This window comes from Osmerus mordax, chromosome 7 (genome assembly GCF_038355195.1).
Source record: "Osmerus mordax isolate fOsmMor3 chromosome 7, fOsmMor3.pri, whole genome shotgun sequence".
Taxonomy (NCBI): Eukaryota; Metazoa; Chordata; class Actinopteri; order Osmeriformes; family Osmeridae; genus Osmerus; species Osmerus mordax.
The window spans coordinates 4,643,837-4,670,596 of NC_090056.1; the positions used below are offsets into that span (position 1 = coordinate 4,643,837).

General features: G+C 48.2%; 1 protein-coding gene and 54 non-coding genes across 55 annotated transcripts; 54 read left to right on the forward strand and 1 right to left on the reverse strand.

The window, feature by feature from the left end:
• The first annotated feature begins 72 nt into the window (after positions 1–72).
• trnat-cgu (transfer RNA threonine (anticodon CGU)) lies at positions 73–147 on the forward strand. Its single transcript has one exon. It is a non-coding gene; the product is annotated as a tRNA-Thr (tRNA).
• A 449-nt stretch (positions 148–596) lies between these two features.
• Positions 597–671, forward strand: trnat-ugu (transfer RNA threonine (anticodon UGU)). Its single transcript has one exon. It is a non-coding gene; the product is annotated as a tRNA-Thr (tRNA).
• A 303-nt stretch (positions 672–974) lies between these two features.
• trnak-cuu (transfer RNA lysine (anticodon CUU)) lies at positions 975–1,047 on the forward strand. The gene has a single exon. It is a non-coding gene; the product is annotated as a tRNA-Lys (tRNA).
• A 73-nt stretch (positions 1,048–1,120) lies between these two features.
• trnat-ugu (transfer RNA threonine (anticodon UGU)) lies at positions 1,121–1,195 on the forward strand. Its single transcript has one exon. It is a non-coding gene; the product is annotated as a tRNA-Thr (tRNA).
• A 303-nt stretch (positions 1,196–1,498) lies between these two features.
• Positions 1,499–1,571, forward strand: trnak-cuu (transfer RNA lysine (anticodon CUU)). The gene has a single exon. It is a non-coding gene; the product is annotated as a tRNA-Lys (tRNA).
• Positions 1,572–1,644: 73 nt separating this feature from the next.
• On the forward strand, positions 1,645–1,719 carry trnat-ugu (transfer RNA threonine (anticodon UGU)). The gene has a single exon. It is a non-coding gene; the product is annotated as a tRNA-Thr (tRNA).
• A 303-nt stretch (positions 1,720–2,022) lies between these two features.
• trnak-cuu (transfer RNA lysine (anticodon CUU)) lies at positions 2,023–2,095 on the forward strand. The gene has a single exon. It is a non-coding gene; the product is annotated as a tRNA-Lys (tRNA).
• Positions 2,096–2,168: 73 nt separating this feature from the next.
• trnat-cgu (transfer RNA threonine (anticodon CGU)) lies at positions 2,169–2,243 on the forward strand. Its single transcript has one exon. It is a non-coding gene; the product is annotated as a tRNA-Thr (tRNA).
• Positions 2,244–2,546: 303 nt separating this feature from the next.
• trnak-cuu (transfer RNA lysine (anticodon CUU)) lies at positions 2,547–2,619 on the forward strand. The gene has a single exon. It is a non-coding gene; the product is annotated as a tRNA-Lys (tRNA).
• A 73-nt stretch (positions 2,620–2,692) lies between these two features.
• On the forward strand, positions 2,693–2,767 carry trnat-ugu (transfer RNA threonine (anticodon UGU)). Its single transcript has one exon. It is a non-coding gene; the product is annotated as a tRNA-Thr (tRNA).
• Positions 2,768–3,070: 303 nt separating this feature from the next.
• Positions 3,071–3,143, forward strand: trnak-cuu (transfer RNA lysine (anticodon CUU)). The gene has a single exon. It is a non-coding gene; the product is annotated as a tRNA-Lys (tRNA).
• Positions 3,144–3,216: 73 nt separating this feature from the next.
• Positions 3,217–3,291, forward strand: trnat-ugu (transfer RNA threonine (anticodon UGU)). Its single transcript has one exon. It is a non-coding gene; the product is annotated as a tRNA-Thr (tRNA).
• A 303-nt stretch (positions 3,292–3,594) lies between these two features.
• On the forward strand, positions 3,595–3,667 carry trnak-cuu (transfer RNA lysine (anticodon CUU)). The gene has a single exon. It is a non-coding gene; the product is annotated as a tRNA-Lys (tRNA).
• A 73-nt stretch (positions 3,668–3,740) lies between these two features.
• Positions 3,741–3,815, forward strand: trnat-cgu (transfer RNA threonine (anticodon CGU)). Its single transcript has one exon. It is a non-coding gene; the product is annotated as a tRNA-Thr (tRNA).
• Positions 3,816–4,119: 304 nt separating this feature from the next.
• Positions 4,120–4,192, forward strand: trnak-cuu (transfer RNA lysine (anticodon CUU)). The gene has a single exon. It is a non-coding gene; the product is annotated as a tRNA-Lys (tRNA).
• A 451-nt stretch (positions 4,193–4,643) lies between these two features.
• trnak-cuu (transfer RNA lysine (anticodon CUU)) lies at positions 4,644–4,716 on the forward strand. Its single transcript has one exon. It is a non-coding gene; the product is annotated as a tRNA-Lys (tRNA).
• A 73-nt stretch (positions 4,717–4,789) lies between these two features.
• On the forward strand, positions 4,790–4,864 carry trnat-ugu (transfer RNA threonine (anticodon UGU)). Its single transcript has one exon. It is a non-coding gene; the product is annotated as a tRNA-Thr (tRNA).
• Positions 4,865–5,167: 303 nt separating this feature from the next.
• trnak-cuu (transfer RNA lysine (anticodon CUU)) lies at positions 5,168–5,240 on the forward strand. Its single transcript has one exon. It is a non-coding gene; the product is annotated as a tRNA-Lys (tRNA).
• Positions 5,241–5,313: 73 nt separating this feature from the next.
• Positions 5,314–5,388, forward strand: trnat-ugu (transfer RNA threonine (anticodon UGU)). Its single transcript has one exon. It is a non-coding gene; the product is annotated as a tRNA-Thr (tRNA).
• A 303-nt stretch (positions 5,389–5,691) lies between these two features.
• On the forward strand, positions 5,692–5,764 carry trnak-cuu (transfer RNA lysine (anticodon CUU)). The gene has a single exon. It is a non-coding gene; the product is annotated as a tRNA-Lys (tRNA).
• A 73-nt stretch (positions 5,765–5,837) lies between these two features.
• On the forward strand, positions 5,838–5,912 carry trnat-ugu (transfer RNA threonine (anticodon UGU)). Its single transcript has one exon. It is a non-coding gene; the product is annotated as a tRNA-Thr (tRNA).
• Positions 5,913–6,215: 303 nt separating this feature from the next.
• trnak-cuu (transfer RNA lysine (anticodon CUU)) lies at positions 6,216–6,288 on the forward strand. Its single transcript has one exon. It is a non-coding gene; the product is annotated as a tRNA-Lys (tRNA).
• A 73-nt stretch (positions 6,289–6,361) lies between these two features.
• On the forward strand, positions 6,362–6,436 carry trnat-cgu (transfer RNA threonine (anticodon CGU)). The gene has a single exon. It is a non-coding gene; the product is annotated as a tRNA-Thr (tRNA).
• Positions 6,437–6,739: 303 nt separating this feature from the next.
• Positions 6,740–6,812, forward strand: trnak-cuu (transfer RNA lysine (anticodon CUU)). The gene has a single exon. It is a non-coding gene; the product is annotated as a tRNA-Lys (tRNA).
• Positions 6,813–6,885: 73 nt separating this feature from the next.
• Positions 6,886–6,960, forward strand: trnat-ugu (transfer RNA threonine (anticodon UGU)). Its single transcript has one exon. It is a non-coding gene; the product is annotated as a tRNA-Thr (tRNA).
• Positions 6,961–7,263: 303 nt separating this feature from the next.
• On the forward strand, positions 7,264–7,336 carry trnak-cuu (transfer RNA lysine (anticodon CUU)). Its single transcript has one exon. It is a non-coding gene; the product is annotated as a tRNA-Lys (tRNA).
• A 73-nt stretch (positions 7,337–7,409) lies between these two features.
• trnat-cgu (transfer RNA threonine (anticodon CGU)) lies at positions 7,410–7,484 on the forward strand. The gene has a single exon. It is a non-coding gene; the product is annotated as a tRNA-Thr (tRNA).
• A 303-nt stretch (positions 7,485–7,787) lies between these two features.
• Positions 7,788–7,860, forward strand: trnak-cuu (transfer RNA lysine (anticodon CUU)). The gene has a single exon. It is a non-coding gene; the product is annotated as a tRNA-Lys (tRNA).
• A 73-nt stretch (positions 7,861–7,933) lies between these two features.
• trnat-ugu (transfer RNA threonine (anticodon UGU)) lies at positions 7,934–8,008 on the forward strand. Its single transcript has one exon. It is a non-coding gene; the product is annotated as a tRNA-Thr (tRNA).
• Positions 8,009–8,311: 303 nt separating this feature from the next.
• trnak-cuu (transfer RNA lysine (anticodon CUU)) lies at positions 8,312–8,384 on the forward strand. Its single transcript has one exon. It is a non-coding gene; the product is annotated as a tRNA-Lys (tRNA).
• Positions 8,385–8,457: 73 nt separating this feature from the next.
• Positions 8,458–8,532, forward strand: trnat-ugu (transfer RNA threonine (anticodon UGU)). Its single transcript has one exon. It is a non-coding gene; the product is annotated as a tRNA-Thr (tRNA).
• A 449-nt stretch (positions 8,533–8,981) lies between these two features.
• Positions 8,982–9,056, forward strand: trnat-cgu (transfer RNA threonine (anticodon CGU)). The gene has a single exon. It is a non-coding gene; the product is annotated as a tRNA-Thr (tRNA).
• A 303-nt stretch (positions 9,057–9,359) lies between these two features.
• trnak-cuu (transfer RNA lysine (anticodon CUU)) lies at positions 9,360–9,432 on the forward strand. The gene has a single exon. It is a non-coding gene; the product is annotated as a tRNA-Lys (tRNA).
• A 73-nt stretch (positions 9,433–9,505) lies between these two features.
• On the forward strand, positions 9,506–9,580 carry trnat-ugu (transfer RNA threonine (anticodon UGU)). The gene has a single exon. It is a non-coding gene; the product is annotated as a tRNA-Thr (tRNA).
• A 303-nt stretch (positions 9,581–9,883) lies between these two features.
• Positions 9,884–9,956, forward strand: trnak-cuu (transfer RNA lysine (anticodon CUU)). Its single transcript has one exon. It is a non-coding gene; the product is annotated as a tRNA-Lys (tRNA).
• A 73-nt stretch (positions 9,957–10,029) lies between these two features.
• On the forward strand, positions 10,030–10,104 carry trnat-ugu (transfer RNA threonine (anticodon UGU)). Its single transcript has one exon. It is a non-coding gene; the product is annotated as a tRNA-Thr (tRNA).
• Positions 10,105–10,407: 303 nt separating this feature from the next.
• Positions 10,408–10,480, forward strand: trnak-cuu (transfer RNA lysine (anticodon CUU)). Its single transcript has one exon. It is a non-coding gene; the product is annotated as a tRNA-Lys (tRNA).
• Positions 10,481–10,553: 73 nt separating this feature from the next.
• trnat-ugu (transfer RNA threonine (anticodon UGU)) lies at positions 10,554–10,628 on the forward strand. Its single transcript has one exon. It is a non-coding gene; the product is annotated as a tRNA-Thr (tRNA).
• A 303-nt stretch (positions 10,629–10,931) lies between these two features.
• On the forward strand, positions 10,932–11,004 carry trnak-cuu (transfer RNA lysine (anticodon CUU)). The gene has a single exon. It is a non-coding gene; the product is annotated as a tRNA-Lys (tRNA).
• Positions 11,005–11,077: 73 nt separating this feature from the next.
• trnat-ugu (transfer RNA threonine (anticodon UGU)) lies at positions 11,078–11,152 on the forward strand. Its single transcript has one exon. It is a non-coding gene; the product is annotated as a tRNA-Thr (tRNA).
• A 303-nt stretch (positions 11,153–11,455) lies between these two features.
• On the forward strand, positions 11,456–11,528 carry trnak-cuu (transfer RNA lysine (anticodon CUU)). Its single transcript has one exon. It is a non-coding gene; the product is annotated as a tRNA-Lys (tRNA).
• A 73-nt stretch (positions 11,529–11,601) lies between these two features.
• On the forward strand, positions 11,602–11,676 carry trnat-ugu (transfer RNA threonine (anticodon UGU)). Its single transcript has one exon. It is a non-coding gene; the product is annotated as a tRNA-Thr (tRNA).
• A 303-nt stretch (positions 11,677–11,979) lies between these two features.
• Positions 11,980–12,052, forward strand: trnak-cuu (transfer RNA lysine (anticodon CUU)). Its single transcript has one exon. It is a non-coding gene; the product is annotated as a tRNA-Lys (tRNA).
• A 73-nt stretch (positions 12,053–12,125) lies between these two features.
• Positions 12,126–12,200, forward strand: trnat-cgu (transfer RNA threonine (anticodon CGU)). Its single transcript has one exon. It is a non-coding gene; the product is annotated as a tRNA-Thr (tRNA).
• Positions 12,201–12,503: 303 nt separating this feature from the next.
• Positions 12,504–12,576, forward strand: trnak-cuu (transfer RNA lysine (anticodon CUU)). The gene has a single exon. It is a non-coding gene; the product is annotated as a tRNA-Lys (tRNA).
• A 73-nt stretch (positions 12,577–12,649) lies between these two features.
• On the forward strand, positions 12,650–12,724 carry trnat-ugu (transfer RNA threonine (anticodon UGU)). Its single transcript has one exon. It is a non-coding gene; the product is annotated as a tRNA-Thr (tRNA).
• A 303-nt stretch (positions 12,725–13,027) lies between these two features.
• Positions 13,028–13,100, forward strand: trnak-cuu (transfer RNA lysine (anticodon CUU)). The gene has a single exon. It is a non-coding gene; the product is annotated as a tRNA-Lys (tRNA).
• A 73-nt stretch (positions 13,101–13,173) lies between these two features.
• trnat-ugu (transfer RNA threonine (anticodon UGU)) lies at positions 13,174–13,248 on the forward strand. The gene has a single exon. It is a non-coding gene; the product is annotated as a tRNA-Thr (tRNA).
• A 303-nt stretch (positions 13,249–13,551) lies between these two features.
• trnak-cuu (transfer RNA lysine (anticodon CUU)) lies at positions 13,552–13,624 on the forward strand. Its single transcript has one exon. It is a non-coding gene; the product is annotated as a tRNA-Lys (tRNA).
• A 73-nt stretch (positions 13,625–13,697) lies between these two features.
• Positions 13,698–13,772, forward strand: trnat-ugu (transfer RNA threonine (anticodon UGU)). Its single transcript has one exon. It is a non-coding gene; the product is annotated as a tRNA-Thr (tRNA).
• Positions 13,773–14,075: 303 nt separating this feature from the next.
• Positions 14,076–14,148, forward strand: trnak-cuu (transfer RNA lysine (anticodon CUU)). Its single transcript has one exon. It is a non-coding gene; the product is annotated as a tRNA-Lys (tRNA).
• Positions 14,149–14,221: 73 nt separating this feature from the next.
• Positions 14,222–14,296, forward strand: trnat-ugu (transfer RNA threonine (anticodon UGU)). The gene has a single exon. It is a non-coding gene; the product is annotated as a tRNA-Thr (tRNA).
• Positions 14,297–14,599: 303 nt separating this feature from the next.
• On the forward strand, positions 14,600–14,672 carry trnak-cuu (transfer RNA lysine (anticodon CUU)). The gene has a single exon. It is a non-coding gene; the product is annotated as a tRNA-Lys (tRNA).
• Positions 14,673–14,745: 73 nt separating this feature from the next.
• On the forward strand, positions 14,746–14,820 carry trnat-ugu (transfer RNA threonine (anticodon UGU)). Its single transcript has one exon. It is a non-coding gene; the product is annotated as a tRNA-Thr (tRNA).
• A 736-nt stretch (positions 14,821–15,556) lies between these two features.
• Positions 15,557–25,491, reverse strand: LOC136946541 (WD repeat-containing protein on Y chromosome-like). Its single transcript, XM_067240917.1, has 24 exons — positions 25,458–25,491; positions 25,145–25,263; positions 24,807–24,910; positions 24,454–24,646; positions 24,271–24,382; positions 24,034–24,118; positions 23,824–23,939; positions 23,634–23,704; positions 22,335–22,465; positions 21,963–22,030; positions 21,713–21,861; positions 21,297–21,434; positions 21,022–21,129; positions 20,657–20,884; positions 19,760–19,830; positions 19,198–19,435; positions 18,939–19,067; positions 18,452–18,667; positions 18,089–18,256; positions 16,929–17,097; positions 16,527–16,659; positions 16,245–16,422; positions 16,036–16,134; positions 15,557–15,781 (listed from the first exon to the last, which is right to left on the reverse strand). Exons 1-24 carry the CDS (start codon positions 25,489–25,491, stop codon positions 15,557–15,559), a joined length of 3,282 nt encoding a protein of 1,093 aa, XP_067097018.1.
• Between the last annotated feature and the right edge of the window lie 1,269 nt (positions 25,492–26,760).

A 26,760-nucleotide genomic window follows, 5' to 3' on the forward strand; every position in this document is an offset into this window, starting at 1 on the left:
GTTTACGTTATGGAGGTCTATCCGTCACTCTGAGAGGCTTCAAGTAGTTGAATCAACTATTGCAGATCCAGAGGTGCTGTGGCTTAGCTGGTTGAAAGCGCCTGTCTCGTAAACAGCAGATCCTGGGTTCAACTCCCAGCAGCACCTCACTGTGTTTGTTTCATACAACTGGCCCATTTTTAACTTTCACCAATGTTGTGGATTCAAACGTTTAGCGTCACAAAGGTCCCAGACGAGAATGCCTCTGGAAGCAACATGCTAAAGCCTGGATAGCTCAGGCGTTGGAGCATGGCACTCTTTGTTTGTAGACTATACACCCAGCAAATTTGAAACATTCATTTGAAACTGTATCTGGACAAAATGTCAGCCTTCTGGACACAGGCCAAGCGTTTGAAACGATGACGGTCACAAAGGTCCCCGACGAGAATGCCTCTGGTTGCGTAGCAGTAAGCCCGGCTAGCTCAGTCGGTAGAGCATGAGACTCTTAATCTCAGGGTCGTGGGTTTGAGCCCCACGTTGGGCGTGTTTACATTATGGAGGTCTATCCGTCACTCTGAGAGGCTTCAAGTAGTTGAATCAACTATTGCGGATCCAGAGGTGCTGTGGCTTAGCTGGTTGAAAGTGCCTGTCTTGTAAACAGCAGATCCTGGGTTCAACTCCCAGCAGCACCTCACTGTGTTTGTTTCATACAACTGGCCCCTTTTTAACTTTCACCAATGTTGTGGATTCAAACGTATAGCGTCACAAAGGTCCCAGACGAGAATGCCTCTGGAAGCAACATGCTAAAGCCTGGATAGCTCAGGCGTTGGAGCATGGCACTCTTTGTTTGTAGACTATACACCCAGAAAATTTGAAACATTCATTTGAAACTGTATCTGGACAAAATGACAGCCTTCTGGACACAGGCCAAGCGTTTGAAACGATGACGGTCACAAAGGTCCCCGACGAGAATGCCTCTGGTTGCGTAGCAGTAAGCCCGGCTAGCTCAGTCGGTAGAGCGTGAGACTCTTAATCTCAGGGTCGTGGGTTCGAGCCCCACGTTGGGCGTGGTTACATTATGGAGGTCTATCCGTCACTCTGAGAGGCTTCAAGTAGTTGAATCAACTATTGCAGATCCAGAGGTGCTGTGGCTTAGCTGGTTGAAAGTGCCTGTCTTGTAAACAGGAGATCCTGGGTTCAACTCCCAGCAGGGCCTCCTTGTGTTTGTTTCATACAACTGGCCCATTTTTAACTTTCACCAATGTTGTGGATTCAAACGTATAGCGTCACAAAGGTCTCCGACGAGAATGCCTCTGGAAGCAACATGCTAAAGCCTTGATAGCTCAGGCGTTGGAGCATGCCACTCTTTGTTTGTAGACTATACACCCAGCAAATTTGAAACATTCATTTGAAACTGTATCTGGACAAAATGTCAGCCTTCTGGACACAGGCCAAGCGTTTGAAACGATGACGGTCACAAAGGTCCCCGACGAGAATGCCTCTGGTTGAGTAGCAGTAAGCCCGGCTAGCTCAGTCGGTAGAGCATGAGACTCTTAATCTCAGGGTCGTGGGTTCGAGCCCCACGTTGGGCGTGTTTACATTATGGAGGTCTATCCGTCACTCTGAGAGGCTTCAAGTAGTTGAATCAACTATTGCAGATCCAGAGGTGCTGTGGCTTAGCTGGTTGAAAGTGCCTGTCTTGTAAACAGGAGATCCTGGGTTCAACTCCCAGCAGGGCCTCCTTGTGTTTGTTTCATACAACTGGCCCATTTTTAACTTTCACCAATGTTGTGGATTCAAACGTATAGCGTCACAAAGGTCTCCGATGAGAATGCCTCTGGAAGCAACATGCTAAAGCCTTGATAGCTCAGGCGTTGGAGCATGCCACTCTTTGTTTGTAGACTATACACCCAGCAAATTTGAAACATTCATTTGAAACTGTATCTGGACAAAATGTCAGCCTTCTGGACACAGGCCAAGCGTTTGAAACGATGACGGTCACAAAGGTCCCCGACGAGAATGCCTCTGGTTGCGTAGCAGTAAGCCCGGCTAGCTCAGTCGGTAGAGCATGAGACTCTTAATCTCAGGGTCGTGGGTTCGAGCCCCACGTTGGGCGTGTTTACATTATGGAGGTCTATCCGTCACTCTGAGAGGCTTCAAGTAGTTGAATCAACTATTGCAGATCCAGAGGTGCTGTGGCTTAGCTGGTTGAAAGCGCCTGTCTCGTAAACAGGAGATCCTGGGTTCAACTCCCAGCAGCACCTCACTGTGTTTTGTTTCATACAACTGGCCCATTTTTAACTTTCACCAATGTTGTGGATTCAAACGTATAGCGTCACAAAGGTCCCAGACGAGAATGCCTCTGGAAGCAACATGCTAAGCCTGGATAGCTCAGGCTTTGGAGCATGCAACTCTTTGTTTGTAGACTATACAGCCAGCAAATTTGAAACATTTATTTGAAACTGTATCTGGACAAGATGACAGCCTTCTGGACACAGGCCAAGCGTTTGAAACGATGACGGTCACAAAGGTCCCCGACGAGAATGCCTCTGGTTGCGTAGCAGTAAGCCCGGCTAGCTCAGTCGGTAGAGCATGAGACTCTTAATCTCAGGGTCGTGGGTTCGAGCCCCACGTTGGGCGTGGTTACATTATGGAGGTCTATCCGTCACTCTGAGAGGCTTCAAGTAGTTGAATCAACTATTGCAGATCCAGAGGTGCTGTGGCTTAGCTGGTTGAAAGTGCCTGTCTTGTAAACAGCAGATCCTGGGTTCAACTCCCAGCAGCACCTCACTGTGTTTGTTTCATACAACTGGCCCCTTTTTAACTTTCACCAATGTTGTGGATTCAAACGTATAGCGTCACAAAGGTCCCAGACGAGAATGCCTCTGGAAGCAACATGCTAAAGCCTGGATAGCTCAGGCGTTGGAGCATGGCACTCTTTGTTTGTAGACTATACACCCAGCAAATTTGAAACATTCATTTGAAACTGTATCTGGACAAAATGTCAGCCTTCTGGACACAGGCCAAGCGTTTGAAACGATGACGGTCACAAAGGTCCCCGACGAGAATGCCTCTGGTTGCGTAGCAGTAAGCCCGGCTAGCTCAGTCGGTAGAGCATGAGACTCTTAATCTCAGGGTCGTGGGTTCGAGCCCCACGTTGGGCGTGGTTACATTATGGAGGTCTATCCGTCACTCTGAGAGGCTTCAAGTAGTTGAATCAACTATTGCAGATCCAGAGGTGCTGTGGCTTAGCTGGTTGAAAGTGCCTGTCTTGTAAACAGCAGATCCTGGGTTCAACTCCCAGCAGCACCTCACTGTGTTTGTTTCATACAACTGGCCCCTTTTTAACTTTCACCAATGTTGTGGATTCAAACGTATAGCGTCACAAAGGTCCCAGACGAGAATGCCTCTGGAAGCAACATGCTAAAGCCTGGATAGCTCAGGCGTTGGAGCATGGCACTCTTTGTTTGTAGACTATACACCCAGCAAATTTGAAACATTCATTTGAAACTGTATCTGGACAAAATGTCAGCCTTCTGGACACAGGCCAAGCGTTTGAAACGATGACGGTCACAAAGGTCCCCGACGAGAATGCCTCTGGTTGCGTAGCAGTAAGCCCGGCTAGCTCAGTCGGTAGAGCATGAGACTCTTAATCTCAGGGTCGTGGGTTCGAGCCCCACGTTGGGCGTGGTTACATTATGGAGGTCTATCCGTCACTCTGAGAGGCTTCAAGTAGTTGAATCAACTATTGCAGATCCAGAGGTGCTGTGGCTTAGCTGGTTGAAAGCGCCTGTCTCGTAAACAGGAGATCCTGGGTTCAACTTCCAGCAGCACCTCACTGTGTTTTGTTTCATACAACTGGCCCCTTTTTAACTTTCACCAATGTTGTGGATTCAAACGTATAGCGTCACAAAGGTCCCAGACGAGAATGCCTCTGGAAGCAACATGCTAAAGCCTGGATAGCTCAGGCGTTGGAGCATGGCACTCTTTGTTTGTAGACTATACACCCAGCAAATTTGAAACATTCATTTGAAACTGTATCTGGACAAAATGTCAGCCTTCTGGACACAGGCCAAGCGTTTGAAACGATGACGGTCACAAAGGTCCCCGACGAGAATGCCTCTGGTTGCGTAGCAGTAAGCCCGGCTAGCTCAGTCGGTAGAGCATGAGACTCTTAATCTCAGGGTCGTGGGTTCGAGCCCCACGTTGGGCGTGGTTACATTATGGAGGTCTATCCGTCACTCTGAGAGGCTTCAAGTAGTTGAATCAACTATTGCAGATCCAGAGGTGCTGTGGCTTAGCTGGTTGAAAGCGCCTGTCTCGTAAACAGGAGATCCTGGGTTACACTTCCAGCAGCACCTCACTGTGTTTTGTTTCATACAACTGGCCCATTTTTAACTTTCACCAATGTTGTGGATTCAAACGTATAGCGTCACAAAGGTCCCAGACGAGAATGCCTCTGGAAGCAACATGCTAAGCCTGGATAGCTCAGGCTTTGGAGCATGCAACTCTTTGTTTGTACACTATACAGCCAGCAAATTTGAAACATTTATTTGAAACTGTATCTGGACAAGATGACAGCCTTCTGGACACAGGCCAAGCGTTTGAAACGATGACGGTCACAAAGGTCCCCGACGAGAATGCCTCTGGTTGCGTAGCAGTAAGCCCGGCTAGCTCAGTCGGTAGAGCATGAGACTCTTAATCTCAGGGTCGTGGGTTCGAGCCCCACGTTGGGCGTGGTTACATTATGGAGGTCTATCCGTCACTCTGAGAGGCTTCAAGTAGTTGAATCAACTATTGCAGATCCAGAGGTGCTGTGGCTTAGCTGGTTGAAAGTGCCTGTCTTGTAAACAGGAGATCCTGGGTTCAACTCCCAGCAGGGCCTCCTTGTGTTTGTTTCATACAACTGGCCCATTTTTAACTTTCACCAATGTTGTGGATTCAAACGTATAGCGTCACAAAGGTCTCCGACGAGAATGCCTCTGGAAGCAACATGCTAAAGCCTTGATAGCTCAGGCGTTGGAGCATGCCACTCTTTGTTTGTAGACTATACACCCAGCAAATTTGAAACATTCATTTGAAACTGTATCTGGACAAAATGTCAGCCTTCTGGACACAGGCCAAGCGTTTGAAACGATGACGGTCACAAAGGTCCCCGACGAGAATGCCTCTGGTTGAGTAGCAGTAAGCCCGGCTAGCTCAGTCGGTAGAGCATGAGACTCTTAATCTCAGGGTCGTGGGTTCGAGCCCCACGTTGGGCGTGTTTACATTATGGAGGTCTATCCGTCACTCTGAGAGGCTTCAAGTAGTTGAATCAACTATTGCAGATCCAGAGGTGCTGTGGCTTAGCTGGTTGAAAGTGCCTGTCTTGTAAACAGGAGATCCTGGGTTCAACTCCCAGCAGGGCCTCCTTGTGTTTGTTTCATACAACTGGCCCATTTTTAACTTTCACCAATGTTGTGGATTCAAACGTATAGCGTCACAAAGGTCTCCGACGAGAATGCCTCTGGAAGCAACATGCTAAAGCCTTGATAGCTCAGGCGTTGGAGCATGCCACTCTTTGTTTGTAGACTATACACCCAGCAAATTTGAAACATTCATTTGAAACTGTATCTGGACAAAATGTCAGCCTTCTGGACACAGGCCAAGCGTTTGAAACGATGACGGTCACAAAGGTCCCCGACGAGAATGCCTCTGGTTGCGTAGCAGTAAGCCCGGCTAGCTCAGTCGGTAGAGCATGAGACTCTTAATCTCAGGGTCGTGGGTTCGAGCCCCACGTTGGGCGTGGTTACATTATGGAGGTCTATCCGTCACTCTGAGAGGCTTCAAGTAGTTGAATCAACTATTGCAGATCCAGAGGTGCTGTGGCTTAGCTGGTTGAAAGTGCCTGTCTTGTAAACAGCAGATCCTGGGTTCAACTCCCAGCAGCACCTCACTGTGTTTGTTTCATACAACTGGCCCCTTTTTAACTTTCACCAATGTTGTGGATTCAAACGTATAGCGTCACAAAGGTCCCAGACGAGAATGCCTCTGGAAGCAACATGCTAAAGCCTGGATAGCTCAGGCGTTGGAGCATGGCACTCTTTGTTTGTAGACTATACACCCAGCAAATTTGAAACATTCATTTGAAACTGTATCTGGACAAAATGTCAGCCTTCTGGACACAGGCCAAGCGTTTGAAACGATGACGGTCACAAAGGTCCCCGACGAGAATGCCTCTGGTTGCGTAGCAGTAAGCCCGGCTAGCTCAGTCGGTAGAGCATGAGACTCTTAATCTCAGGGTCGTGGGTTCGAGCCCCACGTTGGGCGTGGTTACATTATGGAGGTCTATCCGTCACTCTGAGAGGCTTCAAGTAGTTGAATCAACTATTGCAGATCCAGAGGTGCTGTGGCTTAGCTGGTTGAAAGCGCCTGTCTCGTAAACAGGAGATCCTGGGTTCAACTTCCAGCAGCACCTCACTGTGTTTTGTTTCATACAACTGGCCCATTTTTAACTTTCACCAATGTTGTGGATTCAAACGTATAGCGTCACAAAGGTCCCAGACGAGAATGCCTCTGGAAGCAACATGCTAAGCCTGGATAGCTCAGGCTTTGGAGCATGCAACTCTTTGTTTGTACACTATACAGCCAGCAAATTTGAAACATTTATTTGAAACTGTATCTGGACAAGATGACAGCCTTCTGGACACAGGCCAAGCGTTTGAAACGATGACGGTCACAAAGGTCCCCGACGAGAATGCCTCTGGTTGCGTAGCAGTAAGCCCGGCTAGCTCAGTCGGTAGAGCATGAGACTCTTAATCTCAGGGTCGTGGGTTCGAGCCCCACGTTGGGCGTGTTTACATTATGGAGGTCTATCCGTCACTCTGAGAGGCTTCAAGTAGTTGAATCAACTATTGCAGATCCAGAGGTGCTGTGGCTTAGCTGGTTGAAAGTGCCTGTCTTGTAAACAGCAGATCCTGGGTTCAACTCCCAGCAGCACCTCACTGTGTTTGTTTCATACAACTGGCCCCTTTTTAACTTTCACCAATGTTGTGGATTCAAACGTATAGCGTCACAAAGGTCCCAGACGAGAATGCCTCTGGAAGCAACATGCTAAAGCCTGGATAGCTCAGGCGTTGGAGCATGGCACTCTTTGTTTGTAGACTATACACCCAGCAAATTTGAAACATTCATTTGAAACTGTATCTGGACAAAATGTCAGCCTTCTGGACACAGGCCAAGCGTTTGAAACGATGACGGTCACAAAGGTCCCCGACGAGAATGCCTCTGGTTGCGTAGCAGTAAGCCCGGCTAGCTCAGTCGGTAGAGCATGAGACTCTTAATCTCAGGGTCGTGGGTTCGAGCCCCACGTTGGGCGTGGTTACATTATGGAGGTCTATCCGTCACTCTGAGAGGCTTCAAGTAGTTGAATCAACTATTGCAGATCCAGAGGTGCTGTGGCTTAGCTGGTTGAAAGCGCCTGTCTCGTAAACAGGAGATCCTGGGTTCAACTTCCAGCAGCACCTCACTGTGTTTTGTTTCATACAACTGGCCCATTTTTAACTTTCACCAATGTTGTGGATTCAAACGTATAGCGTCACAAAGGTCCCAGACGAGAATGCCTCTGGAAGCAACATGCTAAGCCTGGATAGCTCAGGCTTTGGAGCATGCAACTCTTTGTTTGTACACTATACAGCCAGCAAATTTGAAACATTTATTTGAAACTGTATCTGGACAAGATGACAGCCTTCTGGACACAGGCCAAGCGTTTGAAACGATGACGGTCACAAAGGTCCCCGACGAGAATGCCTCTGGTTGCGTAGCAGTAAGCCCGGCTAGCTCAGTCGGTAGAGCATGAGACTCTTAATCTCAGGGTCGTGGGTTCGAGCCCCACGTTGGGCGTGGTTACATTATGGAGGTCTATCCGTCACTCTGAGAGGCTTCAAGTAGTTGAATCAACTATTGCAGATCCAGAGGTGCTGTGGCTTAGCTGGTTGAAAGTGCCTGTCTTGTAAACAGGAGATCCTGGGTTCAACTCCCAGCAGGGCCTCCTTGTGTTTGTTTCATACAACTGGCCCATTTTTAACTTTCACCAATGTTGTGGATTCAAACGTATAGCGTCACAAAGGTCTCCGACGAGAATGCCTCTGGAAGCAACATGCTAAAGCCTTGATAGCTCAGGCGTTGGAGCATGCCACTCTTTGTTTGTAGACTATACACCCAGCAAATTTGAAACATTCATTTGAAACTGTATCTGGACAAAATGTCAGCCTTCTGGACACAGGCCAAGCGTTTGAAACGATGACGGTCACAAAGGTCCCCGACGAGAATGCCTCTGGTTGAGTAGCAGTAAGCCCGGCTAGCTCAGTCGGTAGAGCATGAGACTCTTAATCTCAGGGTCGTGGGTTCGAGCCCCACGTTGGGCGTGTTTACATTATGGAGGTCTATCCGTCACTCTGAGAGGCTTCAAGTAGTTGAATCAACTATTGCAGATCCAGAGGTGCTGTGGCTTAGCTGGTTGAAAGTGCCTGTCTTGTAAACAGGAGATCCTGGGTTCAACTCCCAGCAGGGCCTCCTTGTGTTTGTTTCATACAACTGGCCCATTTTTAACTTTCACCAATGTTGTGGATTCAAACGTATAGCGTCACAAAGGTCTCCGACGAGAATGCCTCTGGAAGCAACATGCTAAAGCCTTGATAGCTCAGGCGTTGGAGCATGCCACTCTTTGTTTGTAGACTATACACCCAGCAAATTTGAAACATTCATTTGAAACTGTATCTGGACAAAATGTCAGCCTTCTGGACACAGGCCAAGCATTTGAAACGATGACGGTCACAAAGGTCCCCGACGAGAATGCCTCAGGTTGCGTAGCAGTAAGCCCGGCTAGCTCAGTCGGTAGAGCATGAGACTCTTAATCTCAGGGTCGTGGGTTCGAGCCCCACGTTGGGAGTGGTTACATTATGGAGGTCTATCCGTCACTCTGAGAGGCTTCAAGTAGTTGAATCAACTATTGCAGATCCAGAGGTGCTGTGGCTTAGCTGGTTGAAAGCGCCTGTCTCGTAAACAGGAGATCCTGGGTTCAACTTCCAGCAGCACCTCACTGTGTTTTGTTTCATACAACTGGCCCATTTTTAACTTTCACCAATGTTGTGGATTCAAACGTATAGCGTCACAAAGGTCCCAGACGAGAATGCCTCTGGAAGCAACATGCTAAGCCTGGATAGCTCAGGCTTTGGAGCATGCAACTCTTTGTTTGTACACTATACAGCCAGCAAATTTGAAACATTTATTTGAAACTGTATCTGGACAAGATGACAGCCTTCTGGACACAGGCCAAGCGTTTGAAACGATGACGGTCACAAAGGTCCCCGACGAGAATGCCTCTGGTTGCGTAGCAGTAAGCCCGGCTAGCTCAGTCGGTAGAGCATGAGACTCTTAATCTCAGGGTCGTGGGTTCGAGCCCCACGTTGGGCGTGGTTACATTATGGAGGTCTATCCGTCACTCTGAGAGGCTTCAAGTAGTTGAATCAACTATTGCAGATCCAGAGGTGCTGTGGCTTAGCTGGTTGAAAGTGCCTGTCTTGTAAACAGGAGATCCTGGGTTCAACTCCCAGCAGGGCCTCCTTGTGTTTGTTTCATACAACTGGCCCATTTTTAACTTTCACCAATGTTGTGGATTCAAACGTATAGCGTCACAAAGGTCTCCGACGAGAATGCCTCTGGAAGCAACATGCTAAAGCCTTGATAGCTCAGGCGTTGGAGCATGCCACTCTTTGTTTGTAGACTATACACCCAGCAAATTTGAAACATTCATTTGAAACTGTATCTGGACAAAATGTCAGCCTTCTGGATACAGGCCAAGCGTTTGAAACGATGACGGTCACAAAGGTCCCCGACGAGAATGCCTCTGGTTGCGTAGCAGTAAGCCCGGCTAGCTCAGTCGGTAGAGCATGAGACTCTTAATCTCAGGGTCGTGGGTTCGAGCCCCACGTTGGGCGTGGTTACATTATGGAGGTCTATCCGTCACTCTGAGAGGCTTCAAGTAGTTGAATCAACTATTGCAGATCCAGAGGTGCTGTGGCTTAGCTGGTTGAAAGTGCCTGTCTTGTAAACAGCAGATCCTGGGTTCAACTCCCAGCAGCACCTCACTGTGTTTGTTTCATACAACTGGCCCCTTTTTAACTTTCACCAATGTTGTGGATTCAAACGTATAGCGTCACAAAGGTCCCAGACGAGAATGCCTCTGGAAGCAACATGCTAAAGCCTGGATAGCTCAGGCGTTGGAGCATGGCACTCTTTGTTTGTAGACTATACACCCAGCAAATTTGAAACATTCATTTGAAACTGTATCTGGACAAAATGTCAGCCTTCTGGACACAGGCCAAGCGTTTGAAACGATGACGGTCACAAAGGTCCCCGACGAGAATGCCTCTGGTTGAGTAGCAGTAAGCCCGGCTAGCTCAGTCGGTAGAGCATGAGACTCTTAATCTCAGGGTCGTGGGTTCGAGCCCCACGTTGGGCGTGTTTACATTATGGAGGTCTATCCGTCACTCTGAGAGGCTTCAAGTAGTTGAATCAACTATTGCAGATCCAGAGGTGCTGTGGCTTAGCTGGTTGAAAGTGCCTGTCTTGTAAACAGGAGATCCTGGGTTCAACTCCCAGCAGGGCCTCCTTGTGTTTGTTTCATACAACTGGCCCATTTTTAACTTTCACCAATGTTGTGGATTCAAACGTATAGCGTCACAAAGGTCTCCGACGAGAATGCCTCTGGAAGCAACATGCTAAAGCCTTGATAGCTCAGGCGTTGGAGCATGCCACTCTTTGTTTGTAGACTATACACCCAGCAAATTTGAAACATTCATTTGAAACTGTATCTGGACAAAATGTCAGCCTTCTGGACACAGGCCAAGCGTTTGAAACGATGACGGTCACAAAGGTCCCCGACGAGAATGCCTCTGGTTGAGTAGCAGTAAGCCCGGCTAGCTCAGTCGGTAGAGCATGAGACTCTTAATCTCAGGGTCGTGGGTTCGAGCCCCACGTTGGGCGTGTTTACATTATGGAGGTCTATCCGTCACTCTGAGAGGCTTCAAGTAGTTGAATCAACTATTGCAGATCCAGAGGTGCTGTGGCTTAGCTGGTTGAAAGTGCCTGTCTTGTAAACAGGAGATCCTGGGTTCAACTCCCAGCAGGGCCTCCTTGTGTTTGTTTCATACAACTGGCCCATTTTTAACTTTCACCAATGTTGTGGATTCAAACGTATAGCGTCACAAAGGTCTCCGACGAGAATGCCTCTGGAAGCAACATGCTAAAGCCTTGATAGCTCAGGCGTTGGAGCATGCCACTCTTTGTTTGTAGACTATACACCCAGCAAATTTGAAACATTCATTTGAAACTGTATCTGGACAAAATGTCAGCCTTCTGGACACAGGCCAAGCGTTTGAAACGATGACGGTCACAAAGGTCCCCGACGAGAATGCCTCTGGTTGCGTAGCAGTAAGCCCGGCTAGCTCAGTCGGTAGAGCATGAGACTCTTAATCTCAGGGTCGTGGGTTCGAGCCCCACGTTGGGCGTGGTTACATTATGGAGGTCTATCCGTCACTCTGAGAGGCTTCAAGTAGTTGAATCAACTATTGCAGATCCAGAGGTGCTGTGGCTTAGCTGGTTGAAAGTGCCTGTCTTGTAAACAGCAGATCCTGGGTTCAACTCCCAGCAGCACCTCACTGTGTTTGTTTCATACAACTGGCCCCTTTTTAACTTTCACCAATGTTGTGGATTCAAACGTATAGCGTCACAAAGGTCCCAGACGAGAATGCCTCTGGAAGCAACATGCTAAAGCCTGGATAGCTCAGGCGTTGGAGCATGGCACTCTTTGTTTGTAGACTATACACCCAGCAAATTTGAAACATTCATTTGAAACTGTATCTGGACAAAATGTCAGCCTTCTGGACACAGGCCAAGCGTTTGAAACGATGACGGTCACAAAGGTCCCCGACGAGAATGCCTCTGGTTGCGTAGCAGTAAGCCCGGCTAGCTCAGTCGGTAGAGCATGAGACTCTTAATCTCAGGGTCGTGGGTTCGAGCCCCACGTTGGGCGTGGTTACATTATGGAGGTCTATCCGTCACTCTGAGAGGCTTCAAGTAGTTGAATCAACTATTGCAGATCCAGAGGTGCTGTGGCTTAGCTGGTTGAAAGCGCCTGTCTCGTAAACAGGAGATCCTGGGTTCAACTTCCAGCAGCACCTCACTGTGTTTTGTTTCATACAACTGGCCCATTTTTAACTTTCACCAATGTTGTGGATTCAAACGTATAGCGTCACAAAGGTCCCAGACGAGAATGCCTCTGGAAGCAACATGCTAAGCCTGGATAGCTCAGGCTTTGGAGCATGCAACTCTTTGTTTGTACACTATACAGCCAGCAAATTTGAAACATTTATTTGAAACTGTATCTGGACAAGATGACAGCCTTCTGGACACAGGCCAAGCGTTTGAAACGATGACGGTCACAAAGGTCCCCGACGAGAATGCCTCTGGTTGCGTAGCAGTAAGCCCGGCTAGCTCAGTCGGTAGAGCATGAGACTCTTAATCTCAGGGTCGTGGGTTCGAGCCCCACGTTGGGCGTGTTTACATTATGGAGGTCTATCCGTCACTCTGAGAGGCTTCAAGTAGTTGAATCAACTATTGCAGATCCAGAGGTGCTGTGGCTTAGCTGGTTGAAAGTGCCTGTCTTGTAAACAGCAGATCCTGGGTTCAACTCCCAGCAGCACCTCACTGTGTTTGTTTCATACAACTGGCCTATTTTTAACTTTCACCAATGTTGTGGATTCAAACGTTTAGCGTCACAAAGGTCCCAGACGAGAATGCCTCTGGAAGCAACATGCTAAAGCCTGGATAGCTCAGGCGTTGGAGCATGCCACTCTTTGTTTGTAGACTATACAGCCAGCAAATTTGAAACATTCATTTGAAACTGTATCTGGACAAAATGTCAGCCTTCTGGACACAGGCCAAGCGTTTGAAACGATGACGGTCACAAAGGTCCCCGACGAGAATGCCTCTGGTTGCGTAGCAGTAAGCCCGGCTAGCTCAGTCGGTAGAGCATGAGACTCTTAATCTCAGGGTCGTGGGTTCGAGCCCCACGTTGGGCGTGTTTACATTATGGAGGTCTATCCGTCACTCTGAGAGGCTTCAAGTAGTTGAATCAACTATTGCAGATCCAGAGGTGCTGTGGCTTAGCTGGTTGAAAGTGCCTGTCTTGTAAACAGGAGATCCTGGGTTCAACTCCCAGCAGGGCCTCCTTGTGTTTGTTTCATACAACTGGCCCATTTTTAACTTTCACCAATGTTGTGGATTCAAACGTATAGCGTCACAAAGGTCTCCGACGAGAATGCCTCTGGAAGCAACATGCTAAAGCCTTGATAGCTCAGGCGTTGGAGCATGCCACTCTTTGTTTGTAGACTATACAGCCAGCAAATTTGAAACATTCATTTGAAACTGTATCTGGACAAGATGACAGCCTTCTGGACACAGGCCAAGCGTTTGAAACGATGACGGTCACAAAGGTCCCCGACGAGAATGCCTCTGGTTGCGTAGCAGTAAGCCCGGCTAGCTCAGTCGGTAGAGCATGAGACTCTTAATCTCAGGGTCGTGGGTTCGAGCCCCACGTTGGGCGTGTTTACATTATGGAGGTCTATCCGTCACTCTGAGAGGCTTCAAGTAGTTGAATCAACTATTGCAGATCCAGAGGTGCTGTGGCTTAGCTGGTTGAAAGTGCCTGTCTTGTAAACAGCAGATCCTGGGTTCAACTCCCAGCAGCACCTCACTGTGTTTGTTTCATACAACTGGCCCATTTTTTACTTTCACCAATGTTGTGGATTCAAACGTTTAGCGTCACAAAGGTCCCAGACGAGAATGCCTCTGGAAGCAACATGCTAAAGCCTGGATAGCTCAGGCGTTGGAGCATGGCACTCTTTGTTTGTAGACTATACACCCATCAAATTTGAAACATTCATTTGAAACTGTATCTGGACAAAATGTCAGCCTTCTGGACACAGGCCAAGCGTTTGAAACGATGACGGTCACAAAGGTCCCCGACGAGAATGCCTCTGGTTGCGTAGCAGTAAGCCCGGCTAGCTCAGTCGGTAGAGCATGAGACTCTTAATCTCAGGGTCGTGGGTTCGAGCCCCACGTTGGGCGTGTTTACATTATGGAGGTCTATCCGTCACTCTGAGAGGCTTCAAGTAGTTGAATCAACTATTGCAGATCCAGAGGTGCTGTGGCTTAGCTGGTTGAAAGCGCCTGTCTTGTAAACAGGAGATCCTGGGTTCAACTCCCAGCAGGGCCTCCTTGTGTTTGTTTCATACAACTGGCCCATTTTTAACTTTCACCAATGTTGTGGATTCAAACGTATAGCGTCACAAAGGTCTCCGACGAGAATGCCTCTGGAAGCAACATGCTAAAGCCTTGATAGCTCAGGCGTTGGAGCATGCCACTCTTTGTTTGTAGACTATACACCCAGCAAATTTGAAACATTCATTTGAAACTGTATCTGGACAAAATGTCAGCCTTCTGGACACAGGCCAAGCGTTTGAAACGATGACGGTCACAAAGGTCCCCGACGAGAATGCCTCTGGTTGCGTAGCAGTAAGCCCGGCTAGCTCAGTCGGTAGAGCATGAGACTCTTAATCTCAGGGTCGTGGGTTCGAGCCCCACGTTGGGCGTGTTTACATTATGGAGGTCTATCCGTCACTCTGAGAGGCTTCAAGTAGTTGAATCAACTATTGCAGATCCAGAGGTGCTGTGGCTTAGCTGGTTGAAAGCGCCTGTCTTGTAAACAGGAGATCCTGGGTTCGACTCCCAGCAGCACCTCACTGTGTTTGTTTCATACAACTGGCCCATTTTTAACTTTCACCAATGTTGTGGATTCAAACGTATAGCGTCACAAAGGTCCCAGACGAGAATGCCTCTGGAAGCAACATGCTAAAGCCTGGATAGCTCAGGCGTTGGAGCAAATGCCGAATACTTCATTTATGTTAATAGTTCTCTGTAATTTTTATAGTTACTGTTGAATACGCGAATGGATTGAATCACTACAGTTCTGTATATTTTTAAGTTATTATTTATAGTTACTGTTAAATAAGTGAATAGAGGGTGTTACTTACAACTGTGTAATGGCTTTGTGATGACTGAAAATATAAGTTTGATCACAACAGAATTGTATGTTCCTATGCTTCGTTTGTGTGTTTTGTGGATAAATGTTTTTGCTAAATACATCAATTTACTTTTAAATATTCACTGAACAGTTATTAGTATCATAATTGTTTTGTTATTAACCAAACAGTGATTATGTGATTTCCAAGAATAACAAATAACTACTTGGATTTCTAGCAACAATGTAGTCAAACAAGAACCTTGGTATGAACTTTTATCCCATATAAATGTCTATAGAAATATAAGGTTTTAATTGTGATTCCTGATATACCTCAACATTTAAAAAACATTGGTGATGTAGGTCTGGGTCATAAAAATCCCTTCCTTCTATTTTTTTCTCATTCTTCTCCATTCCTCTCTCTTTTTTCTCGATTTCCGTAGCAGTACACCCATCCTAGACGAGGCTGCCTTTGACTGGCTGTTTGGAAGCGACGGACTTCTTGCACCCTGCCTTGGCGGCGGTGTAGCGTGCATGAGGGCCACGCTTGGAGTTCCTCTTCTGTTTGGCCAGCAGGTCTCCTGCCTCCTGGGTCTTCAGTTGCTCCTTCAACCGGGCAGGGACCGGGGGCTGGATGATGGGCATCAGGGGGCAGCAGGGCATAAGCTTAAACACCCTCAGCTGAGGACAGAAGAGCAAAGCACAGCTGGTACATTTATGCTATTTGATATTCATACACATCCATAGACAGGTCTTCATTGTATGTAGATGTCTACTGGGGTGTCCTCAAAGATGATGAGGATGTTTTAGATGTAAAAAACTAAACAAAAAGAGGTGTAGCTCTAAGATAGGAATGGTGAATAGGGTAAACGTCGAACTTATAAGAGACACCTGGCCTCCCATTGTATGGAATGTCTTTATATCTGTGTACTGGCCTGTTCTCGGCTGCTGAAGGAGACTGGCAAGTTGGGGGGGCAGGAGGGGAGATGGTGACGCACTTTCTGCTTGTAGGCCGACCCCAGAATGGCGCTGGTCTGGGGAGGGAAGGGGTGGGTTGATGGTTAGCGAGTAAGCAAGGCGAGGCAGGTAAGTAGCGTAGCTATATTATCGTCAACCCCTCACAGCCCTTCCTCCCCACCCTCACCTGTTTGCCCTTCTCCTGCCAGCGTTGCCAGGTCTCTTCTATCTGCTCGCTGCTGTACTGGGTGATGCGGGGGTCAGAGGTCACCAGCTCCTGCAGTTTGGGGGCCTCACTTCCGCTGAAGTTGGCGGAGTTCTGCAGCTTCTGCAGAGTCAGGTTATCCAGGATGCGCCTGGCACAGCTGGCATCGATACACACAAGCACGCACGACAAACCAGAACATCAACAAACACAAAGGTGGGGGCCAGCAGCAGGACCAATCAGACCAGGGGGAGGGGTATTTACTTCCAGTGTGGACGTGTGCCCTTGTTGAGCACCTTGAGGGTCTGGCAGGACCCCACCCTCCTCAGGTCCACAGGCAGCCCCGTGGTCAAGGCATGGGGGTCGCCCAAACGCCATTGGGCCTGTCCAAACGTACCTGGAGAGAAGGGTAGTCACTGACTAACACCAGACTCATGACTATCTCTAAAACAGTTTGAGTCCGTTTCCATCAATTTAAAAGAAGTGACGGGCAGTGTTGCTACAAATATTAAAACTGTGAAACATTCGGGAGAAAGGGAACCTCAACAATCAATATAACTCCCACTGAACTCAACTACTTCCCCACTGTTGCTTCCATAGGCCTCAAGTCTATACAGTTGTCATTACCACCAGACAAACTGTTGGGCTGCCTAATGCCTGTTGTACCTATGTAGCTTCCAGAAATGGTCCAGAGACGCAAGTTGCAGTCCAAGCTGGCGGTAACGATGACACTGAAGCGCTCCACATACTCAATGCTGACAATGCTCCTTAAGTGCCCCCGCCAGGTACTGAGCAAGGGCGGGGAGGTTAGACACACCTTCCAGCCATCCTCCACCTGGGGGTCACAGGTCAGCCCTGGTCAGTCTAGCCTGGGCGTCAGTATGGAAAACAGAAAGGGTGGGAATCTTTTGGTACCTCACGTTTCGATTGTTGGGGTCACGACTCGATTACAAATCGATTCACAATTTTTTCAATTCATGATACTTTCGATTCACGATTTTTTTTCGATTCAATATATGCTTACATTTGATTCCAGTTTGCTGTTTAGTGTTACCTGTTTCTATTTGACTGTGATAGGCAGTTAACTGCAAACAAATCCAAATGCATCAAAACCTTGAAATGTATTGAAATTTGTGAATCGATATGAATTGCTAGAAGACTGAATCGCGATTCAAATGCAAATAGATTTTTTCCCCCACGCCTAGAAAACAGGGGCACCCAGGACCAAGGTAGATGCTAGCAGTGCACACTGATGTACGGTGTAGTTACATTAGAGCATTGTGATGTGGGAAGTGAAGCCCTACATCCAAGAAATGACTTTCTGTAGATTTGCTGGTATTGAATGTATGAGTATAGAGATCCCATTTGACAGGAGCAAAAGTTTATTTTATAATATTAGGAAGCTTTTAGCAGGCTATTTCCTTATTCAGTGACAAAGGCTTAGAAAGGAGGTTAGCCACAGTCAGGCTAGCCTGGACATGAATACACTTAGCAAAATAGACTGGGTGACTTACATAATTTGTTTCAATGCTGAGGACACCATGCAGTTGGCAATTGCATGACTCTAGAAAGAAGCTTCTACAAGCGTATATAATAATTTGGGGACACAACTTCCAAATAGGTCAAAGGCTTTCTGTCAACATTATTTTGAGATAAATACAAAAAAAATAAAAAATCACCACAACACACACTTTTATATTCTTATCTCTGCCTCCCCTTCTCCACCTCAACCTCTACCTGCCCCCTCTTCCTCTTCCCCCCCTCCACATCCACCTCCCTCTCCTCCATTTCCCCCTCACCACCCCATCCCCTCTCCCTGCCCCCACCTCCTCTGTCGTCTCCTCCGTCGTTTCCTCCAGCACCCTCTGTCGGGGCCCCTCCACCTTGCAGTAGTGGGGGATCAGGCTGGGCAGCCTGGTGGTGGTGGGGTTGTGGCGACCAGCTCTATCCTGTTCCGCGCGTCTGGAAAGGCAGTAGTCCTCTATGTCCCACAACTGCAGATGTCAACACAGCTGATCAGTGTGCTGTAGCCAAGAGTTAGCATCAGTACATCCCTGACTAACCTTTAAGAGTTTTTTTTTTTGTAACTTAATGTTGTACTGTAGGGGTGGGTGAGGGTGAGGTTATAGCTACGGAGTGCTTTTACACCCAGCCTTCATGAGTCATGAGGCAGACAGCTTTCGACCCACCGTGATGTAGCCGCAGCTGTCTCCGGTGAGCAGCATCTGGTTGCGCTGGTCGGTGGACATGGAGTTGATGGAGAGCCCGTTGCTGTGCACAGCCCTGAACTTGCCCAGCAGCCCCCCTTGGTGGTGGATGGACCAGGCGTACACGTGGCCGTCCGCAACGCTGGTCAGGAGGATGGCCGTGTCAGGGCTGCGCTCCCGGGTACCCAGGAACAGGGCCTGGAGGAGCGGGGGGGCGACTGTATGTGAGCTACAGGACATCCTCTGGGCGATGCTCTTCTGAATCAACTGTGATGGGTCCCCTTTCTCTTCCTTCTACCTTCTCCACATCCCTCTCTTAATCTCCCTCCTCTTATCTCTCTATCTTGTCCACATCCCTCTCTTACAGTAATCCCTCAACTATTATCTCTACCTTCTCTCTAAACCTCTTCCTTTCTCTCCTAATATTCCTCTCCCTTCTCCTCATCCCTCTCTTCTCCTATGCTCGTACCTGCTCCACAGCTAGACTAGGCTTTTCCAGATCCTCGACACTGATTGGTGGAAGTTTGCCGCTCCTGTCCGCCTTGTGTTCCCCCAACAACCTCTTCTGAGTCTTGTCCTTAGCATCTAACTCCGCCTCCTGATGGGGTCAATAGGGGTGGACACTAGGTCAAAGGTCAGTTATGTTCTACTGTTACAGTCTGGTGAATCACCCTGTTAGGATGAGTTACTCCATCTCTAAGACCACCAGCACCTACGGCTGTAGTTACCACAGTAATGGACTCGGAGATGAGAGGTGATACCCGTTTGGGCAGGAGAGGACGAGGGCTCTCGCTGGCGTTGAACCTGCAAAAGGCGCGACCGGAATCAATGTTCCAGATGATGATGTCACCGCTGTACGAGGCGGTCACCAGCATCTTGTTGCCGTGGGCGTGCATGGAGTAGATGTCCTCAGAGTGGTACTGGTTCCACACACGGTACTCCATCTCCATGTCCTCCTTCACATCACTGGAGAGGGGGGAGAGAGGAGGAGAGGTCAGGAGAGGAGTGGAGAGAAGAACAGAGAAGAGGAATGGAAAGGAGTGGAGAGGATAGGTGTGGAGAGAGAAGAGAGAAATTGAGTGGTGAGGAGAGGAGAAGATAGAAGTAGAGAGGAGAGGTGTGAAGAGGTGTGGAGAGGTGTGGAGAGTCGAAGACAGGAATGGAGAGAAGTGAAGAAGAGAGGAGTGGAGTGAAGAGGTGAGGTGTGGAGAGGTGTGGATAAGAAAAGAATTGAGAGGAGTGGAGAAGAGAGTAGATACAGATGTAGAGACACCACAGTGCTATACTCACAGGTACCACATGACTCTCTTGCTCCAGCCGGAAACGTAGATCCTCTGATTGATGTAGATGATGCCCGTCACCTGGGAGATAAACATCAAAGGTTCTTGAATGTCAAAAGGCCTTCCGTCAATATCAACCAAACGTTTGATTCATACTATCAATTCACACAATATTTTTTCTACATAGCTTCTATATCCTAACTGTTCTATCCTACACCTATTCTATTATATAGCTGGCCATTCATTTGATATCATATCTGGACAAAATATCAGCCTTCTGGACACTGACCATTCATTTGATATTATATCTGGACAAAATGTCAGCCTTCTGGACACTGGCCATTCATTTGATATTATATCTGGACAAAATGTCATCCTTCTGGACACAGTCCAATCATTTGAAACAATAACTGTCACAAAGGTCCCCGACAAGAGTGTCTCTTGCTGCATCATCGTAATCCTGGCTAGCTCAGTTGGTGGAGCATGAGACTCTTAATCTCGGGGTCATGGGTTTGAGCCCCATGTGGGCGTGTTTCCCTTATTAGCCTTCTGGACACTGGCCACTACTCATATAAATGTTTGTTTATTTAATGTATTTTATATCTTATATCTCTTCTACAACTGCTACAGAATTTTATACCGTCAACATTTATATAAAATGTTTATATTTAGTTTAAACTATGAATTGTACTGTGTTATTTACATGCTGCTTATATTCTTCTATTCTATGGTCTAAAGCAGGTTGCAACTGCGTAATTGAAAAAAATATTTACATAATTGTAACTTATTTTGTAACTACACAGAGTTACCTGGACATGTCAAATTCCTTCAAGATCAATAAAGTGACCTGAATGGATTTGAGCGTTCTTGGTGAATGCGAGGCATGGTGGGGGTCAGGGGTCAGCACCTCGTTGTCGTCCAGCATGGGCAGGGTGAGCAGCAGCGCTCCGTTGTTGAAGTTCCACAGACGTACGGTTCCATCCTTGGAACCCGTGATGAGTCGGCGCTTGGGGGCGTCGAACGCCATGGCTGTCACCTCTGCCGGCCTCTCCGGCGACGTCTGGAACTGCATGACCTTCTCCCCCGTCAGGATGTCCCACACGCTCACCACGCCGTTATGGCAACCGCTCACCACCTGGAGCAGAAGGGTGGCATTCCTTCACTGTCAGCCTGCCAGCCCCCAGAGGTTCCAGTCCTCCTGGCTGTCAGCCCCCAGATGCGAGACAGCACCCTGTCTAGAGAGGCCGGGGAACCTGGCTCAGCCCAGCTCACCAGTTTGAAGTTTTTGTTGTAGAGAGCAGTGCAGAGGGAGTGTTCATGAGAGGTCTTCAGCTTTTGGCTGGTGTCAACATGCTCCACAGCACCGTGGAGAACTCCTATCTGTACACACGCACAGGTGTACGTACACACACACACACACATGTACACACTCTGAAGAACCTATTTCAATGCCTCCCAAAGACGAGATATCATGTCTTACGACCGAGTCAACAACGTAGCCTGTCAGACTCTGTCTAGGTCAATAAAGTTAGCGTGAGTGCTATTACCAGGGAGGTGGCGAGGACCAGGATGTTGGTGTCTCTGTTGTAGTGGATGCTGGAGATGGGGAGGCGACTCATGGGCACGTTCCTGGAGTGGATGCTCTGCAGGCAGGTGCAGCCCTGCAGGTCCCACACACGCACGTTCTGAGGGGAAGTGGGGGTGGGGAAGTGGTCAAGGTTGAAAGGTGGGGGTGAAGGGGGCGTAATAGAAGGTTACCAGATTTTTGTTGTACCGGGACAGTTTATTGTGTACTATATATATAAATATACATACACACATACATACACACATACACTATACAAGTTCCAGTTAATATATAAATGACATAGTTAGGAGGGTGTGACAGAACGGTTAGGCACTGGGGTTCTCCGTCGGTCAGAGCAATGTGTCCTGTGGGGCTGCTCGACCCTGGCGTCCCTACCTTGTCCTTGGAGATGCTGATGATCTTGTTGTCCGACCCGTTGACCACGATGTGCGTGATGGCGGCGGAGTGGCCCTTCATCTGGGAGATGGAGCAGTTGTTGATGTAGGGGTTCCAGATCCGCACGGTGCGGTCGAACCCTCCTGTCACTGCCACGCCGGGAGACACACAGACGCTCAGAGTACAGCGGAATATAGTAAGAATAGAAATATGACCTATTTCCTGGTGCCAGACTTTGTCATTCTCTCACCCAGGATGTTGAACTCCGGGGAGTAGTCGAAGCAGAGGATGCCTTTTCTTATCTGGAACGCTGAGTTGCTAGATAAATGTAATCCAATCAATCAATTGATGAATGACTGTTAATCACGTTACTTATGCTATGGGTTTGTCATACACTGAAATGTACTGCATCTTATGAGGGCAGAGGTAGTAGGTAGAGGGGAGAGGGAGGTGGTAGAGGGGAGAGGTAAAGGGGAGAGGGAGGAGGTAGAGGGAAAAAGGTGGAGAGAGGAGGTAGAGGGAGGAGGTAGAGAGAGGAGGTAGGGGGAAAAGGGAAAAGGAGATGGAGGAGGTGGAAGGAGATGGAGGAGGTTGAGGGCAGGTGGCTAGACCAGGAGCGTACTAGACTTTAGCCTTCTGGGAGTGGGGCACGGTGGTGAGCACCATGGCAGTTTGGTCAGACAAACAGCAGGTGGCGATGGCATTGAGATCAGGTAGGAAACGGATCTGGTGGCACCAGTTGTTGAGAATAGCCTAAAGATGGGATGGTTAGAGGAGGGGGGAGAGATTAAGAAGGGGGATAGAGAGACAGTGAAAGAGAGAGAGAGAGATAGAGATAGAGATAGAGAGAGAGAGAGAGAGAGAGAGAGAGAGAGAGAGAGAGAGAGAGAGAGAGAGAGAGAGAGAGAGAGAGAGAGAGAGAGGAAGAGAGAGAGAGAGAGAGAGAGAGAGAGAGAGAGAGAGAGAGAGAGAGAGAGAGAGAGAGAGAGAGAGAGAGAGAGAGAAAGAAAGAGAGAGAGAGAGAGAGAGAGAGAGAGAGAGAGAGAGAGAGAGAGAGAGAGAGAGAGAGAGAGAGAGAGAGAGAGAGAGAGAGAGAGAGAGAGAGAGAGAGAAAGATAGAAAGAAAGAAAGAAAGAAAGAGAGAAATAATGGCACCGAACCTTGACGCAAAAAATATTAGATAACAGAAGAAAGATCCTTCTCACTCCACCCCCCTCTCTTACAACTCCTGTTGTCATCCCTCTCTATTGTTACTTTTCTTTACTCTCTCCCTCCTTACAGACAGCCTGACAACGAACCCAAAATAGCTGACCCGCTCCCTGGAGACATAAGCTCTGTGTGGGCAATTGTAAAGGAAGACAGCTTGTGTTTATACTTCAGCAGATGCATTAGTTCAGCGTATGCATGCAGAATGATAGTATCTCTTTGTAACTAGCTCTACAATCTAATGTAGTAAGGGTTATAGATAAGGCACTGTAAGTTCTCACGCTAGCCTCTCACTTCCAAAGAGCACAGATTTGATTAAGCAAATGACCATATGAATAATGAATATACTGCGTATCTTACAGACGTGTCATGTGACGTGTCATATAGACAAGTATGATCCCATGAGCCTATATTTCCAGGTCTCATTTGCCACTGACATATAGTATGTGTAAACACATGGATGGTCGCAGTGGCGGTCCTAGCACATTTGGCGCCCCGGGCAAGGGGGCATATGACGTGTCGCTGTTGGCGCCATCTGCTGGTAGTGCGTTTGAACCTCAAGGATAGTGGGAGGGTTAATTTGATGCAATTGGGAAATTGCCGCCCCCCTCTTCATGCCGCCCCGGGCGGCTGCCCGGTTCGCCCTTGCCAAAAACCGCTACTGGATGCTCGTATGAAATACATCTCTATGGGCTGGAGCAGCTGCACTACGCACCACTTTGAAGCACATGAAGTACTTGGACTGGTTCTTCAGCAACGCAGGGACAGGAATCCGACAGCTACCCCCTGGAACACAGGCACAGAGGGGAGGGAGGTGGAGGGGGTAAGGGGGGGTCACAAAGGGGACAGGGCTTGCTACAGGGGTGAGTAATGAAAGAACAGTAGGTGTGTGTGTGTTCTGGCACCAGCTTTGTAGGCTCCGCTGTTGAAGAGTCCATTTTGGAGGACGTTAGAGGAGATGAAGGCTGTCAAACAACCTTCCACGTCTCCCAGACAGAACACAGACTTGACCCCATCTGACCTGGGACAAACGCACACACAAACTAAGGTGAAAATCCATCAAAACAATGAATCCGACTGCTCTCTATCCAGCTTCTCCCCGACCAGTGTCCTACCAGTAGTCCATCACCACTATGTAACCCTCCAGGCCTGTCAGACAGAAGGCGCTGTCACACTTGCTGGCACTGATGTCAAAGAAGTCTGACAGAACACACAGAAACAGGCTTTGTCATGACCAACTAAATCTGTTGCTTTTATGGGTGGGGCACCAAGATTAATATCATACATAAATGCTTAACCCTCCCCTGCCCCCTCCCACACACACAAGCACACACACAGACTGCTGCACACACCCACGTCTCTCCCGGTTGTGGCTACAGCCAGCAGGTGGAGGTTGCTGAGACAGAGCATATCATTCACCCAGATCTTTTGGCTGGGGGTGTGGCCTTTCTTCATGTGGCTTATCTATGGAGGGAGCAGAGAGGTGAAACATTGACATTGTTCTTACTGACACACACATGCACACACACACTCACATTGACGGTACGGGTCAGTTTGAATCTCTCGCTCCAGTAGTTGAGGATGCCGTCTCGGCTGATTGACAGGTAGCGGCCCAGCTGAGTGCGAGTCTTGGGCTTGGCCTCGTCCTGGCCGCCAGCATCCTTGTTATCCGCCTGCTGGGTCTGGAACGGGTAGAACTGCAGACTGACGATGGGCTCACAGTGGGACCTGGGAATGTCATACAATAATAAACAGTACTGCTAGGGTGTAGAGTAACACAATGAGATGAATGAGAGGATGGGTGGATGGATGGATGACTGAATGGATGACTGAATGGATGGATGAAGTCACCCTACGAGGCCTGAGTTCGACTGGCGGGTGAACTCACACAGGGATGATCTTGAGTGGCTTGGGGAAGTAAAGAGGCCTGTTCTGTTTCTGCAGGGAGTCCTTCTCTCTGTACTCCAGCAGCATGTAGTTCAGATACTCCTCCTGACAGGGTTAGGCACAGCTGTCAGACATGTGTGTGCGTGTGTGTGTCTGTGGTGTGTGTGTGTGTGTGTGCGTGTGTGTGTGTGTGTGTGTATGTGGGAGTGTGTTGGCAGCTCATCCCTTGCTGAGTCAGCCAGTTGACATATTTAGCTCTGGTTTGGCATTTCTGTCATGTCGTGTGTGTGTCACACAAGTGAATGAAGTGAATGTCTCACCCAGATGACAGACACATACCCAGTCCACACTGCCATCACAGTTGGTGTCCACTTTCATGAAAATGTTGTCCAGATCTTCATCATTTACGTCTCCCATGATCTCCTTGATAGCGATGCGGAACTCATTCATGGATAGCCCTAGGCAGGAGGGAGCAAGGAGGAGACAAGGATGAAGAGAGAGAGAGAGATGAGGGCAGAGAGGGAGAGACAGATAGAGACATGGTGTTTCTGACAAAACAGACCAGCAGTGAGGAAGACAGGGTGTGTTTCTCAGCATGGATACTGATGTGGGGTGACAGATATGTGAAGTGTATGTGTGTGTGTGTTCCTACCTCCCTCTCCCTCAATGTCCGCCTCATGGAACATGGCCTCGATGCATCGGAGGTGCTCATCATTGATCTGGTCCTCCACCCGACCCGAGCTCTTCTCCTTCTCGTCCACTGTCGCAGACCCACTGGTCCCCACCCCTGCAATGTCTGCATTCTGACACACACACACACACACACACACACACACACAAACACAGTTCAGAAAACAGTACTAGTTCTACAGTGTTATAGCAGTGTCTCTGTTGATATCTACCTGTGCTCTACTTTGTTTCTGCTTGTCCGTGGGGAGCCTAAAACAAAGAGAACCCCATGATAATATGACAATACTGGCTTAATATATGCTACTGCATTCATATGTCCAGCTATTATATTGTTGTTTTGTTCGTTTAGACACATGTTGGTTCTCAACAAGGGGGCCACAGCCCCCAAGGGAGCTTCAGAGAGCTTTGAGGGAGCTTTGGGGAGTCAGGTTAAACTAGGCAGAGGCAGTGCGAATGTTCGTCAGTGTTGCTTCCGCCCGATCTTGCCCGTACTGGGATTCGAACTCCTGTCCTCAGACTCAGAAACGCGACTACCACCTTTACAAACACAGCTTTAGACGGATACTGTAGGCAACGCCTCCGAAAAGCTAGCTCTTTGATGGGGCGGGTGAGTTCCAACCAATTCGATTTTATTTTTATTTATTTTTTTACATGACTAAACACAGTTATACATATAGGCTACATCACTTCCTATCCCCCCAAAAAAGAAATCAAATCATATTCGCTTACATATGATTAAGCACTTCTTGCTCCGCAATTTGTTTAGCACCAGCCATATCAGGAACGTTACTATAGTAACCAACAGAAGGTTACCTCCAACTATGCAATTTTTCAAAAACATAACACGTAGTGTCATGATTCCATGATACAATCAAACGCTGCATCTCATCAATGTCCTTGGACATTCTGCCCGGTAAGTGCGCTGCCCGGCTTTGTGACAGCGGACTTCGCCATTAGCCTAGGCCTAGAATGAATCGATAGCACGTGTTCGCTATGGATGGGAAAATAAGATGTGAGAAATTGTTTTTTTCCCATGCAGCTAAAGACGACCAAAACAGCAAAATATGTTTTTTAAACTGGGACAAATTTGATGAGCATAAATGAAATAAACTGGGAGACCTGCAATGGATGGAGCCGTGGCAAAGACAGGCCGGCTGGCACTCCGGTGTAGTTAGAGAAAAAAATATTTTACCCTCCGTGCCATTTCAACCCATTGTTTCCTGCACAGAGAAGCACTTGCTGCAAAGGATATTGAACAAGTCAAG